A 17,582-nucleotide genomic window follows, 5' to 3' on the forward strand; every position below is an offset into this window, starting at 1 on the left:
CTTACTTGATGTTGTCCTCGCGGATGAGGACCAGGAAGAGAGGACGTCCCTGCATCTTCCAGCACTGCTTGATGAACTGCAGGGCGTTCTGCACACAGGTACACACAGGCACGCACACACACACACACACACAGGGAGACACACACACACACACACACACACACACACACAGGTAGATGATATTAGTCCTTCACTGTTCAAAGTTCACTATCGCGGGTATGAATTCTGCTTGGTCTCGTCATGTCTGTTCACATTGAACTCTTTCATAACAGAATTCTGCTTGGTCTCATCATGTCTGTTCACATTGAACTCTTTCATAACAGAATGCTGCTTGGTCTCATCATGTCTGTTCACATTGAACTCTTTCATAACAGAATGCTGCTTGGTCTCATCATGTCTGTTCACATTGAACTCTTTCATAACAGTGACGGTCTCTTGGCAAATGAAACAAACTGAACCCTTTCAGCTTTCAGTGAAACCATATTCCACCTTCCAGCGCTCCTGAAAGCGGTGGCTCACTGTCAACTTTAGGCTTCTTTGCTGTGGCCATGTCTGCCACCTAGTGGGAAATGTCTGTTACTGCTAGCTAACTGTTCATTTGTTGTAAAACATTATAGCCTGTCTAGTTGTAATACTTGATGCTTGCCTCCTACAAAGTGGATGACAGTGCTGTCATCGTTAGGTGCACCATGACTTGTGAACTTGCTTGATTAACCAATACTGTGTGGAGGGCCATTTCAAATCAGTGCACGGGCTGTAAATGGCCCCCGGGGCGGACTTTGGACATGCCTGGTGTTTGTGCTGTCTGCTATGAAAGCCAATAGATCGGTCTGTGTGGGAACGCCCACAAAATGTTATACGGCTGGCACGCGAGTGGGGTAAAAAAAACATATATCTCAATGGGCTGACTCACCAAAGGACAGTGCTGTGGCTCTACACTACAGGATTGGGGATTCTACAGCAGGTACATAGAGGTCTGTTCTGATGTGCGTTTACTGAGGTGGTTGAATCCCTGATCGTGGCTGCCTGGGCTGGGCTAGCAGCTAAATGCTAACTATGCTGAATGGGGGGAATGGGAGAATTTACCCCACCCTGACCACGCCCCCCCAGCCAGCTACCCTCAGCGGTCTATGACGAGACACAGACTGTCTCTTTGTAAAAGCAAATGTATACTGACTGCGGAGTGTCCGGTGTTCACGGCAAGACCGTTCTCTCCGCAGAGGCACATCCTTTTATGGTAAATGCGGTATCAGTGCAGTGTCTGCAGAGAGCGGAGAATCCCCCTCCAGGCTCTCAATGACTGCGTTTACATGGACTTGAGTATCCCGGTTATGAGGCTTATCCTGGTTTTGATCATATTCGGGATATGGCGTTTACATGGAAGAGAGAGAAAGCAGGTTACTCATATCCCTGTATACATGATAAGTAGTAGTATCCTGGTTATTGATCACTGCATGCTATTTGCGCAGGCGCCTGTGATCGTTACAATACAAACCGGGGTCATTATTAGGGGTCCAAGCACGAAGTGCGTGGATCCCTATTGTATCTGTTCCGTTTATTATTATTTTTCTTATTCTCCGCTAAAACAGTATGCACGGCAAAAACTGTAAGGGCTACAGTAGCCAGACTTTGCACATAGGTTGGAAATGTGCCCCACTACTCAGAGACAAAAAATTAGCCATATTGACCAGATGGTGGCGCTATAACAGACCATTTCACGTATTGGACCATAACTGCTGAACCGTGAGGCGTAGAATCAAAATTCCACATCTGCTGGATTCCCTGGATCAATACGCATCTATCCATATAGACCACGCCCATTTAAGTCTGCTAGATTTTCCGCCATCTTGGACTTTCTCAAAAAAAAAAAAAACGAACTCGTCCTAGGCCATCTGCCCGAATGAGCGCAAACTTTTTGTGTGTCATCTCTGGACTTCCCTGATTAAAAATCTTAGAAAGAATTTGGATACGTGAAACCGTCTTGAAATGATAAATGTTTAAACTTTTGTGTATTTACTTTTGTTCTTTTCCTGCCCTAAAAGTGTGTGGATCTCAGAAACCATACACCCCCCATCACCCAAACTTTCCACACAGGTTCACGACATCACCCACTACTCAGAGTAAAAAAATTACACCAATCCACCAGATGGTGGCGCTATAACAGCCAACCACCACTACTACTGCCGCTGCTGCTACTACTACTACTACTATTCTTAGTACTTCTGCTGCTACTATTGCTACCACTCCCACTACTACCAACACTACTACTACTACTATTACTACTACTGCTACTACTACTACTACTAGTACTGCTTGGAAACCGTCAGGTCACCGGATCTACACACACACACACACACACACACACACACACACACACACACGCACACGCGCACACACACACACGTACACACACGCACACACATATACACCACACCTGCACCTAATTCTGGACTGATCACCACACACCTGCACTTAAGACGCTAATCAGCCTCTACACTCAGTGTGTGTCCGTTACTGCAGTAGAGGCTGTGTTGGTGTTTCAGTCTGGTGTTTATCCTCCCTTCAGATGCATTATTAAGTAAGTTGTAGTTTTGTTAGCCATTGTTGAATTGCCATTCCAAGCCATCCTGATCTTAAAGGTGAATTGCATATGTTTTTCTCTTTAGCCATGGTTAAAATATATTGTTTATTGTTTGTTTGATTGTTATATTGTTTTTTATTGCTAAACATACTACTTCCTATGACTATTTTGTCTGTTTGCACACGCACACGCACACGCACACGCGCACACACACACGCACACACACACACACACACACACACGCACACGCACACTAAAATGGCCACCACTGGTGTACTTCATCTCCCAGAGTGCTTCACTCACTCACTTGTGGATTGTGCCACGTGGGTGGGGAGATGGGTGGAGCTATGGCTATAAAAGAAGTGCAAAACTTGCCCCAAACCCCAGTCTGCAGAGGTGCTGTGAGCCAGTCCAACTCATGCTGACCTTAAAGGTGAATTGCATATGTTTTTTTCTTTAGCATGGTTGAAATATATTGTTTATTGTTGCTTTAATTGATTGTTACATTGTTTGTTTATTGCTAATTTGATGTCATTTGGATTGCTTGTTAACATTGTGTATTTGGGTAAATAATTCTGTTTGTGTTCTTATCCACAGACAACATGCTGATTGCCTCACTGTCACTTTTGATGTTGGGAAAATAAAATCACCCTGCACCTTGTCCTGCTGTGTGCCTGCCATCTTTCCTTGTGGTTTTATCTGGGTCCAGTGCTGAGGGGTCACATTGCCCTCACCTGTTCATAGGTGTGACACGCATTAACCGCTCATCCTGGCTGATATTTTACCACATGTTGAACAGAGTTGCTTTAACTTAAGAACACATAATTTGATAATTGTAAACCCAGTTCACCAATGTTTACACTGCAAAATGTATCACCAATGTATTTTACATGAAACAGAAGTTGGCGGGCTTGTAATCCTGCAGTGTGACTGAGCCAATCAGAGTTGGGCTGTGGTCAGGCTCTGTACCAGGTGCACTGAATCACTGATGAATGGAGATGGTGCAAGACAGTTGGCAGTATAGAGGGAACGTTTTTTAACATCCAATTCAACTTATCTTTGAAACCTGCTGAATGAAACCTCCAAAAGCCAAATCTGTGAGTTTAAAGGGAGGTTTACACAATCTGAAATATATTTTCAATGTTATGTAAAGGGAGGTATGAAGGTAATTTGAAGTGACGGCAATGTGTTGTGATTTGAAATGTATTCCTATCTTGTGTTTTAATTAAAGCCAACTGAGATGTTAGTTTTGGCCTTAAAGGGACACTCCACCGAAAACGGAAACAATGCTTATTTATTTTGCACATCTCGCACATCCGAAAACAGTTTAGCAGGCATTCATTTAGTTTGACACTTATTGAGTTGATTTGTGAAAGGTATAGTTTGGTTTATTTGAAGTGGGGTACTATGCGGTACTTGCATGCAGTCGGTGTACTGGGTAAAGCACTCTGGACGCATCACACACAGAGATAGAACTGTACTCTAACCACAACAGAGCTGTCTGCTGAGTGAAGTTGACCATGAGAAAAAACAAATACATAGAATGCTTCCATACTGCTCACCTGGTGTAATCAAACTCTCCACAAGCCCTGAGATGCCAAGTTGACTTGAAAATGTCATTTACACCCTGATTCTAGCTTAAATGTTCACTGTAGCAAGGTTGTACCTTAGTTGGTGTAATTCAGCCGCTAGCTCCAGTGCACATTGCCACACACACACACACACACACACACACACTACTATTACTACTGCTACTACTGCTTGAACCCGGTCAGGTCACCAAATCTCAACCAAACTTTGTGCACTTGTGCACATACCAACTCTGATTAAATGTGCAATTCAGTGTCTATATTATCTGACATACACCCCCCAAGTCACCGGAAGCTTGGACCCCGCATCGCCGCTTGCGGCTATATTTATTATTATTATTTGCTTATATTGGGTGCGTGTGACGTGACGTCATTCACCTTTTTTGGGCAAAGACGTGGGATTCCCTTGGATTCCGTCTTCATGGTGGAGTGTCCCTGTTTGCACGCAGCGCGCGGCTTTGGCGGTCAGAAAGCAGGATAAGGTGTATACATGCAACAGTATCCCGGGTTCTTTCGGAGTACTCCACCTCGCATAACCGGCTTTCTCAAAACCGGGATAAGGGCTTATCCAGCTTTCTGAAACCGGGATATGATGTTTACATGCGCAAACACAAAAACGGGATACTCCAAAACCCCGACAGTAACCGGGATACTCAAGTCCATGTAAACGCAGTCATTGTGTTTTTAGCAGGAATGCAAATGTCACATCAGTTCTTCCGTGTGTGATCCTGATTTATATCAGTGAATAATCAATCCTAGTCCAATTGTAGGCTATTTTCAGTTTGTTTTTAGCAAGTAAGTTGGTAACGCTTTAGAATACAGCCCGCAAATAAGCATGTAGTTAGAGTATAACAACAGGGTTTAGGGCTGTAGTTATAGTCTAACTACGGGGTTTAAGGAGTGAATTATAAGATCTGTACTTATAGTCTAACTACGGGGTTTAAGGAGTGTAGTTATAGTATAACAACGGGGTTTAAGGAGTGTAGTTATGGTATAACAACAGGGTTTAAGGAGTGTAGTTATGGTATAACAACAGGGTTTAAGGAGTGTAGTTATAGTCTAACTACGGGGTTTAAGGAGTGAAAAAATACTTTAACTAGAGGGTAACAAGATCTGTACTTATAGTCTAACTACGGGGTCGCGGGCTGTATTATGAAGCAGGGGACAAATGTTTGTACTTATAGGCTAATTACGGGGTACCACACTGTACTTACAGGGTAACTACGGGGTTTAAGGAGTGTAGTTAGAGTATAACAACGGGGTTTAAGGAGTGTAGTTAGAGTATAACAACGGGGATTAAGGAGTGTAGTTAGAGTATAACAACGGGGTTTAAGGAGTGTAGTTAGAGTATAACAACGGGGTTTAAGGAGTGTAGTTATAGTATAACAACGGGGTTTAAGGAGTGTAGTTATAGTCTAACTACGGGGTTTAAGGAGTGTAGTTAGAGTATAACAACAGGGTTTAAGGAGTGTAGTTATAGTATAACAACGGGGTTTAAGGAGTGTAGTTATGGTATAACAACGGGGTTTAAGGAGTGTAGTTATGGTATAACAACAGGGTTTAAGGAGTGTAGTTAGAGTATAACAACAGGGTTTAAGGAGTGTAGTTATAGTCTAACTACGGGGTTTAAGGAGTGAAAAAATACTTTAACTAGAGGGTAACAAGATCTGTACTTATAGTCTAACTACGGGGTCGCGGGCTGTATTATGAAGCAGGGGACAAATGTTTGTACTTATAGGCTAATTACGGGGTACCACACTGTACTTACAGGGTAACTACGGGGTTTAAGGAGTGTAGTTAGAGTATAACAACGGGGTTTAAGGAGTGTAGTTAGAGTATAACAACGGGGTTTAAGGAGTGTAGTTAGAGTATAACAACGGGGGTTAAGGAGTGTAGTTAGAGTATAACAATGGGGTTTAAGGAGTGTAGTTAGAGTATAACAACGGGGGTTAAGGAGTGTAGTTAGAGTATAACAACGGGGTTTAAGGAGTGTAGTTAGAGTATAACAACGGGGTTTAAGGAGTGTAGTTAGAGTATAACAACGGGGGTTAAGGAGTGTAGTTAGAGTATAACAATGGGGTTTAAGGAGTGTAGTTAGAGTATAACAACGGGGTTTAAGGAGTGTAGTTATAGTCTAACTACGGGGTTTAAGGAGTGTAGTTAGAGTATAACAACAGGGTTTAAGGAGTGTAGTTATAGTATAACAACGGGTTTAAGGAGTGTAGTTATGGTATAACAACGGGGTTTAAGGAGTGTAGTTATGGTATAACAACAGGGTTTAAGGAGTGTAGTTAGAGTATAACAACGGGGTTTAAGGAGTGTAGTTATAGTCTAACTACGGGGTTTAAGGAGTGAAAAAATACTTTAACTAGAGGGTAACAAGATCTGTACTTATAGTCTAACTACGGGGTCGCGGGCTGTATTATGAAGCAGGGGACAAATGTTTGTACTTATAGGCTAATTACGGGGTACCACACTGTACTTACAGGGTAACAACGGGGTTTAAGGAGTGTAGTTAGAGTATAACAACGGGGTTTAAGGAGTGTAGTTAGAGTATAACAACGGGGTTTAAGGAGTGTAGTTGGAGTATAGACTCTAACTACACTCCTTAAACCCCGTTGTTATACTCCAACTACACTCCTTAAACCCTGTTGTTATACCATAACTACACTCCTTAAACCCTGTTGTTATACCATAACTACACTCCTTAAACCCCGTTGTTATACTATAACTACACTCCTTAAACCCCGTAGTTAGACTATAAGTACAGATCTTATAATTCACTCCTTAAACCCCGTAGTTAGACTATAACTACAGCCCTAAACCCCGTTCTTATACTCTAACTACATGCTTATTTGCGGGCTGTATTCTAAAGCGTTACCAGTAAGTTTGTTGTCTTCTTGTTTTTGTGCTTTGCATTTAATTTTTTAGATCTCAAATCAAGTTTTTATTGACGTAGTAAATTGTAGGCTATTCAGTCTTTGGAGAAAAAAGTTTCAGTTACTGAGGGCGAGTCTTTGTAGTCTCGGGTGGATGAATCATACACATTTCTGTATTTCTGTACTTCTGCCAGGCGATGTTCAAACCCGTTCATTTTGCACTGATTTCGCCGGTCACTTGGTCAGTTTGTGGAGGCTTCTTCCCTATACAAACCATAGCAAACATTAGCCAATCATAGCCTCGGAATTGACTGCACGAGCTCGCGGCGGGCTCCGCGGAGTTAAATTTTAGCGCGGAGCTCCGCGCAGTCCCTCCGCAGAGCCTGTGCGGAGCGCCGCACAGAGCCTCCGCTCTGTGAACACCGGACACTCCGCAGTTAGTATAAATTAGCTTTAATCCCGGGCTCACCTTGATGTCGTCGATCAGCAGCATAACATCTTGGGACAGGTAAAAGTCACTCAGATCAAACACGATGGGGTAGCACACCACCGTCTTGCCCAGGATACGATAAATCTGCAGGGAGGCAAACACATGGTGTTAGAAGATGGAGGACTCACGAGTCTCCACATTATTCTGGACAGCTTCAAACATACACCATCACTCCTAAAGCAGAGGGGACACAGCCCACTATCTACACTGCTGAGAACCAACACACACAGGTGTGTGTACAACTATCTACACTGCTGAGAACCAACACACACAGGTGTGTACAACTATCTACACTGCTGAGAACCAACACACACAGGTGTGTGTACAACTATCTACACTGCTGAGAACCAACACACACAGGTGTGTGTACAACTATCTACACTGCTGAGAACCAACACACACAGGTGTGTGTACAACTATCTACACTGCTGAGAACCAACACACACAGGTGTGTGTACAACTATCTACACTGCTGAGAACCAACACACACAGGTGTGTGTACAACTATCTACACTGCTGAGAACCAACACACACAGGTGTGTGTACAACTATCTACACTGCTGAGAACCAACACACACAGGTGTGTGTACAACTATCTACACTGCTGAGAACCAACACACACAGGTGTGTGCACAACTATCTACACTGCTGAGAACCAACACACACAGGTGTGTGTACAACTATCTACACTGCTGAGAACCAACACACACAGGTGTGTGTACAACTACACTGCTGAGAACCAACACACAGGTGTGTACAACTATATACACTGCTGAGAACCAACACACACAGGTGTGTGTACAACTATATACACTGCTGAGAACCATACACACAGGTGTGTGTACAACTATCTACACTGCTGAGAACCAACACACACAGGTGTGTGTACAACTATCTACACTGCTGAGAACCAACACACACAGGTGTGTACAACTATCTACACTGCTGAGAACCAACACACACAGGTGTGTGTACAACTATCTACACTGCTGAGAACCAACACACACAGGTGTGTGTACAACTACACTGCTGAGAACCAACACACAGGTGTGTACAACTATATACACTGCTGAGAACCAACACACACAGGTGTGTGTACAACTATCTACACTGCTGAGAACCAACACACACAGGTGTGTGTACAACTACACTGCTGAGAACCAACACACAGGTGTGTACAACTATATACACTGCTGAGAACCAACACACACAGGTGTGTGTACAACTATATACACTGCTGAGAACCATACACACAGGTGTGTGTACAACTATATACACTGCTGAGAACCATACACACAGGTGTGTGTACAACTATCTACACTGCTGAGAACCAACACACACAGGTGTGTGTACAACTATCTACACTGCTGAGAACCAACACACACAGGTGTGTACAACTATCTACACTGCTGAGAACCAACACACACAGGTGTGTGTACAACTACACTGCTGAGAACCAACACACAGGTGTGTACAACTATATACACTGCTGAGAACCAACACACACAGGTGTGTACAACTATCTACACTGCTGAGAACCAACACACACAGGTGTGTGTACAACTACACTGCTGAGAACCAACACACAGGTGTGTACAACTATATACACTGCTGAGAACCAACACACACAGGTGTGTACAACTATCTACACTGCTGAGAACCAACACACACAGGTGTGTGTACAACTACACTGCTGAGAACCAACACACAGGTGTGTACAACTATATACACTGCTGAGAACCAACACACACAGGTGTGTACAACTATCTACACTGCTGAGAACCATACACACACACAGGTGTGTGTACAACTACACTGCTGAGAACCAACACACAGGTGTGTACAACTATATACACTGCTGAGAACCAACACACACAGGTGTGTACAACTATCTACACTGCTGAGAACCATACACACACACAGGTGTGTGTACAACTATCTACACTGCTGAGAATCAACACACACAGGTGTGTACAACTATCTACACTGCTGAGAACCATACACACACAGGTGTGTGTACAACTATCTTAGTGAGGACAATCATTGATGTAATGCATTCGCTAGCAGCATCTAACCCTGACCATCACATGCCTAACCCTTACCTAAACCCAATTCTAACTTCACCCTTAAAACATGTCATGTCTGTATTTTACGTGCAAAATTGTCGTACGTTTTAAAATAAATATGACCTCATGTTGTATCACTCACGTTTACACACGGACTCTGAAAGCCTCGTCCGTAATTAAAAGTTTTGGAACGATCTTCGCTCGATCTTCTGCATTTTTCATATCAGTCAATATCGCCTTTTGCAAAAAACAGTGTGTGTGTGCGTGTGTGTGTGTGTGTGTGTGTGTGCAAAGACGTTTCAACAGTTAAACAGCCCTTTCAAAGTGCGTGAGAAACTGAGGACCGGCCAAAACACTTTCCTCAACTGTCCTGTCCTCACTTCCCAGGTCTAACACTCACATTGGTCCTCACTAAGATAGCTGTACAAGAACACACACACAGCTAGAACAAAACCAAACAATAAAACACACACTGCATTATTCTCTCTCTCTCTCACACACACACACACACACACACACACAGCTAGAACAAAACCAAACAACAAAACACACACTGCATTATTCTCTCTCTCACACACACACACACACAGATGATGATAATGTCCTCTGGCAGTCGGCCATCTTCCCCATAAATGTCCCATTATAATATTGTCTTAGCGATGTGTTGGGAGCTGTGATTCATTTGCTTGGCGATGTCTTTTGTTTCAGAAGGCTGCTACGGCTCTGCTTAGATTCTCGTCTTGCTGTGACCTTCGTTTGGGACAAAGTGCAAGAAAACAAGACGGTATTCTACACCGACACACACGCACAGCCGTATAGTATGCACACACACACACGCACAGCCGTATAGTATGCACACACACACACACACACACACACACACACACACGCACAGCCGTATAGTATGCACACACACACACACACAAACACACACGCACAGCCGTATAGTATGCACACACACACACGCACAGCCGTATAGTATGCACACACACACACACACACACACACACACACACACGCACAGCCGTATAGTATGCACACACACACACACACACACACACACACACGCACAGCCGTATAGTATGCACACACACACACACACACACACACACGCACAGCCGTATACTATGCACACACACACAAACACACACGCACAGCCGTATAGTATGCACACAGACGCACAGCCGTATAGTATGCGCACACACACACACACACACACACACACACGCACAGCCGTATAGTATGCACACACACACACACACAAACACACACGCACAGCCGTATAGTATGCACACACACACGCACAGCCGTATAGTATGCACACACACACACACACACGCACAGCCGTATAGTATGCACACACACACACACACGCACAGCCGTATAGTATGGACACACACACACACACACACAAACACACACGCACAGCCGTATAGTATGCACACACACACACACACACGCACAGCCGTATAGTATGCACACACACACACACACGCACAGCCGTATAGTATGCACACACACACACACACGCACAGCCGTATAGTATGCACACACACACACACACGCACACACACACGCACACACGCACACGCACAGCCGTATAGTATGCACACACATACACACACACACACACACACACACGCACAGCCGTATAGTATGCACACACACACACACACGCACAGCCGTATAGTATGCACACACACACACACACACACGCACACACGCACCCACGCACGCAGACACACACGCACACAAACGCGCGTGCACAACCGTATAGTGTGTAGACATACATACACACTGACCGCAGATATATGCCAACCAGTGTTGGGCAGTAAAGTAAAGTTAACGCGTTGCTGTAATTTCATTACTTTCCCAGTAACTAGTAATGTAAGGGATTACAATTTCCAAAACGGTAATTATATTACAGTTACTCAAACAAAGTCTGGCTATGTGAGACTATACATTATATAATATAAATATAATATAAAGTGTGGATAGGTCTGGCTATATGAGACTATATACTATATAATATAAATATAATATAAAGTGTGGATAGGTCTGGCTATATGAGACTATATACTATATAATATAAATATAATATAAAGTGTGGATAGGTCTGGCTATATGAGACTATATACTATATAATATAAATATAATATAAAGTGTGGATAGGTCTGGCTATATGAGACTATATACTATATAATATAAATATAATATAAAGTGTGGATAGGTCTGGCTATATGAGACTATATACTATATAATATAAATATAATATAAAGTGTGGATAGGTCTGGCTATATGAGACTATATACTATATAATATAAATATAATATAAAGTGTGGATAGGTCTGGCTATATGAGACTATATACTATATAATATAAATATAATATAAAGTGTGGATAGGTCTGGCTATATGAGACTATATATTATATAATATAAATATAATATAAAGTGTGGATAGGTCTGGCTATATGAGACTATACATTATATACCGTAAATTCCGGACTATAAGCCGCGGCTTTTTTCCCGTTTTTTGGCCCCTGCGGCTTATATAACGGTGCGTCTTATCTATGGATTTTTTCAGAAAAAAAAAAAAAATACAAATAAAATCTCTCTTTTTTTAGCACTCTTTCTAACTATAAATCCACTTCTGTTTTAATTTCCTCTCTTGCCCTCTTTTCACCACACCGCGGACACTGTGTGCACTGTAAAAATAAACAACGGTGGTGTTGTGTTATGTTGTTTTGTTGAAATGTTACGGTAATATGGTAAATGGGAGCTTCCTCAAACAGCCATCCCGACAATCCCCTCTGTGCGTGACCACTTACATATGGTAATTACGGTAAGCAAACGGCCACTCGGCCATCAACTCCCTCCCCCGACTACCAGGAGAAAATCACAAACTTCGGCGAATTCACACAAAGGAAGATCAAGGAATATTCCATCGAACCGGAGCAGATCATAAATATGGATGAAGTGCCTTTGACGTTCGACCTGCCACTCACTCGGACTGTTAACAAGAAGCGCCCTGGAGGATTCTTTCACCAAAAAAAAGCTTTGCTCATTCTCGACAGCATGAGAACGAGCAGTAGAAGCAACACTCTCACTTACCATGGGGAAGGTACGCAGAAATTCACACGAGGCAGCTTTCAAGTTGAAAGCAGTCAATCTCGCATTAAAAGAGGGAAACAGAGCAGCCGCGCGTAACCTGGGCATCGATGAGTCAATGGTGAGGCGTTGGACGGTGCAGCAGGAGGAACTGTCTCAGCACGGAATATTATAGGAGTGTGAAAACATCCACAATCACCAACGGGTTCCAAAACGCTGGACTGCTGCGGGATGAAGAGAATGACGCCGCCACAGCTGGCGCTGAGGGCCGTCAGAGGCTTCAGAGGCTGTTCGATGCCGACAGTGATGAAGAGGAGTTCGTTGGTTTTGAGTGACAATGAAGGAGAGAGGAGAGTGGTTGACGAAGCCACCCTGAACCTGTTCGTTTCCGACACTGAAGATGAGGACTTTGGTGGTTTCAGTATGCAGGAAGAAGAGGAAGACGAGGATTAGTGACTTGACTTCTCTGGTTACAGGTTTGCTGCACATATAGCCTATTGTTGTGTGATTTTGTCTGGGGATTAGTGACCTGACTTTTGTTTTGTTTTGTTGAAATGTTAATAAATGGGAGCTTCCCCAAACAGCCATCGCTTTCCCGACATTCCTCTCTGTGCACGAACCCTTTCATATGGTAATTAAACATCAAAACACCCGCGGCTTATAGACCGGTGCGGCTTATAGAAGAAAAAAATAGTCAATTTTGGTCCCGCGGCTTATAGACCGGTGCGTCTTATAGTCCGGAATTTACGGTAATATAAATATAATATAAAGTGTGGATAGGTCTGGCTATATGAGACTATATATTATATAATATAAATATAATATAAAGTGTGGATAGGTCTGGCTATATGAGACTATATATTATATAATATAAATATAATATAAAGTGTGGATAGGTCTGGCTATATGAAATATACATTATATAATATAAATATAATATAAAGTGTGGATAGGTCTGGCTATATGAGACTATATATTATATAATATAAATATAATATAAAGTGTGGATAGGTCTGGCTATATGAGACTATATATTATATAATATAAATATATAAAGTGTGGATAGGTCTGGCTATATGAGACTATATACTATATAATATAAATATAATATAAAGTGTGGATAGGTCTGGCTATATGAGACTATATACTATATAATATAAATATAATATAAAGTGTGGATAGGTCTGGCTATATGAGACTATATACTATATAATATAAATATACTATAAAGTGTGGATAGGTCTGGCTATATGAGACTATATACTATATAATATAAATATAATATAAAGTGTGGATAGGTCTGGCTATATGAGACTATATACTATATAATATAAATATAATATAAAGTGTGGATAGGTCTGGCTATATGAGACTATATACTATATAATATAAATATAATATAAAGTGTGGATAGGTCTGGCTATATGAGACTATATATTATATAATATAAATATAATATAAAGTGTGGATAGGTCTGGCTATATGAGACTATACATTATATAATATAAATATAATATAAAGTGTGGATAGGTCTGGCTATATGAGACTATATATTATATAATATAAATATAATATAAAGTGTGGATAGGTCTGGCTATATGAGACTATATATTATATAATATAAATATAATATAAAGTGTGGATAGGTCTGGCTATATGAGACTATACATTATATAATATAAATATAATATAAAGTGTGGATAGGTCTGGCTATATGAGACTATATATTATATAATATAAATATAATATAAAGTGTGGATAGGTCTGGCTATATGAGACTATATATTATATAATATAAATATAATATAAAGTGTGGATAGGTCTGGCTATATGAGACTATACATTATATAATATAAATATAATATAAAGTGTGGATAGGTCTGGCTATATGAGACTATATATTATATAATATAAATATAATATAAAGTGTGGATAGGTCTGGCTATATGAGACTATATACTATATACTGCGGTGCCAGAACACAATGAGTTTGTTGTTCTAGGGAGGCAAATCAATAACAAGTAAGCAGATGATTGTTGACTCCTGCTGTAAGATTAACACGTTCACTGCCGTGGACGAGATATCTCGTCAAGCAGAAACCAACGGTTGACTGCCGTGGACGAGATATCTCGTCAAAAAAAAAACATTTTTTTTGACGGTGGGACGTCGATCAAACCCTTTTACATCTCCTATAAAAATATGGGAGGTATTGAATGTGTATAATCTATTTTACCGACCCACTAAGTGGCGACAGTGCTCTCCAGACTAGACGAAGCCAAGCAAAAACAGCAGCGTGAGGAAGCCATTCTCATGAAAATGGATTGGCGAAAACGCTTTCGCTTTCGCGCAGGGAGCTGGCGGTGTGGGATTGCAAATTTGCATAATAGATTACGGGTGAAACACACTTTGAAACACCGGCAGAAAGCCCAGAATCGCACGCAGCTTCATTCCAGCTGAGCTCACAACCGAAAAACGAGCCCCATCCAGACTCGCCCAAAGAGCGGCCGCCAGCAGCCAGGCAGCACAGACAGGCAGGAGAGATTCGCTTGTGACAAACGCTGCAAAGCCACCAGAGACACACCCACGGAGGGAGGAGTTTGGAGGAGAGGGGGTTGAGGGTGCTGTTATGGAGGAAATTACTGTTCAAAGAACTATTGTTTAGATGTCTGATGTCTCACTGATGCCAAAAATAAATAGTTAAAGTGACTGTTCTATCGAATTTCACAAAAATGCATTTTTCTCAGCTTTTCTTCTCAGACGCTGAAACCATGCTGTATTCAACTGCTAATGCCTACATAACTACTAACTCTACAAACTAACTCTTTTAGACAGAGAAAGCACACATTCTATTAGTTCTTTTGAGATATTTTGTGTTCACAAATTCCTAGCAGAAAATAATCCTCGGCTCTTGAAAGATGAGCCAGAATCCTCAAAAAAACCCTTGGCAGAAGCTACCTACAGTAAAAAAAAAAACTGTTGGCAGTGAATGTGTTAATTACTGCTCCAATAAAGTGGATTCAGTTCTAAAAGGAGCAAGCTGAATAGGTTGTAGATCACTTGCCCCAGAATATGCAGTGGAAACTCTGCAGTGGAAATTGTCTGTATTCTAGAGAGACTCCAGAGTAACTATATGACTTTCAGTCATATAATGTATGAACTCAATATAGACTTTGTCCATTGACACATACAGATATGCCAGACGATCAGTCTTCTAAAACAAATATTGACCTTGGATATTTCCAGACATGAGATACGATCATATTTGGAACACAAAAATAAGATGTATCTGGTAGTATAATATATATCCTCACAATGTATATTGAGTGCATATTTGACCAGATAGGCGTATATCAACAAAACTCAGAATATGCATCAGAAATGGTCCGTATCGTCTAGAGAATATTGGAGATATCTGATCGTAAATTTCAGGATTCTGGCCCTTTTGGCCCAGTGTGACAGCAGCTTAGCAGAATCAAAATGCATCTCCAAGATCCTCAGAATAAACACAATGTTTTCAGCGATGCCTCTGTCTGAGAGGAAAGGGTTAAGGTCTTTTTAGCGATGCCTGTGTCTGAGAGGAAAGGGTTAAAGTCTTTTCGGCGATGCCTGTGTCTGAGAGGAAAGGGTTAATGTCTTTTCAGCGATGCCTGTGTCTGAGAGGAAAGGGTTAAAGTCTTTTCAGTGATGCCTGTGTCTGAGAGGAAAGGGTTAAAGTCTTTTCAGTGATGCCTGTGTCTGAGAGGAAAGGGTTAAAGTCTTTTCAGTGATGCCTGTGTCTGAGAGGAAAGGGTTAATGTCTTTTCAGTGATGCCTGTGTCTGAGAGGAAAGGGTTAAAGTCTTTTCAGTGATGCCTGTGTCTGAGAGGAAAGGGTTAAAGTCTTTTCAGCGATGCCTGTGTCCGAGAGGAAAGGGTTAAAGTCTTTTCGGCGATGCCTGTGTCTGAGAGGAAAGGGTTAATGTCTTTTCAGTGATGCCTGTGTCTGAGAGGAAAGGGTTAAGGTCTTTTCAGTGATGCCTGTGTCTGAGAGGAAAGGGTTAAGGTCTTTTCAGTGATGCCTGTGTCTGAGAGGAAAGGGTTAACGTCTTTTCAGTGATGCCTGTGTCTGAGAGGAAAGGGTTAAGGTCTTTTCAGTGATGCCTGTGTCTGAGAGGAAAGGGTTAATGTCTTTTCAGTGATGCCTGTGTCTGAGAGGAAAGGGTTAATGTCTTTTCAGTGATGCCTGTGTCTGAGAGGAAAGGGTTAATGTCTTTTCAGCGATGCCTGTGTCTGAGAGGAAAGGGTTAATGTCTTTTCAGTGATGCCTGTGTCTCAGAGGAAAGGGTTAAAGTCCTGGAACTCAGACACGGGGTGGATCATTTCTCTCTCCGGGATGTTTTGTGAGCTGGGACGTGTATGCAGATGCATTGTGGGAAGTGTATGCAGATGCATGTGTGGGAGGTGTGGTAGCGGGGTGACCTCTGACCCCTGCAGCGGGGCTGGAGTACCTTGCAGGTCCCGATGCAGCCCACTGGCCTCTCTGGACGCCCACTCAACCCCAGCTTCTTATTGGCCGCCAGGAAGCGGTAGGCCTATGGGAACACACACACACGCCCACGCGCACGCACGCACACACACACGCACGCACGCGCACACACACACACACACACACACACACACAGATATTTACTCTCCGAGTACAACATGCACATCGCACACCATCTCATTTCTTTTCTTTACAATATATTTATTGAGATATTCAAATATCAATTTACAGCATTTGTAACAGGGATAAACAGTGAAGTGTATATTTTAAATATGTATGTATATATGAAGGAATGTAAATTTACAGTAACTACTACTATACAATAAGTGTGGTGTAAAGTGTCT

At 42.1% G+C, this 17,582-nt stretch overlaps 1 protein-coding gene across 1 annotated transcript in view; it reads right to left on the reverse strand.

Annotated features, from left to right (window-relative positions):
• Positions 1 to 17,582, reverse strand: part of LOC310791552 (phosphorylase b kinase regulatory subunit beta-like) — a gene marked incomplete at its 5' end in the record, with an annotated part of 62,979 nt that overhangs the window by 23,241 nt on the left and 22,156 nt on the right. Inside the window, 3 exons of the mRNA XM_083653224.1 lie at positions 6 to 88; positions 7,519 to 7,623; positions 17,201 to 17,284. Coding sequence (XP_083509350.1) covers positions 6 to 88; positions 7,519 to 7,623; positions 17,201 to 17,284 — 272 coding nt within the window. The remainder of the gene's footprint in view (positions 1 to 5; positions 89 to 7,518; positions 7,624 to 17,200; positions 17,285 to 17,582) is intronic.

The sequence above is a fragment of the Poromitra crassiceps genome, assembly GCF_964638095.1.
Source record: "Poromitra crassiceps genome assembly, chromosome: 16".
Lineage (NCBI taxonomy): Eukaryota > Metazoa > Chordata > Actinopteri > Beryciformes > Melamphaidae > Poromitra > Poromitra crassiceps.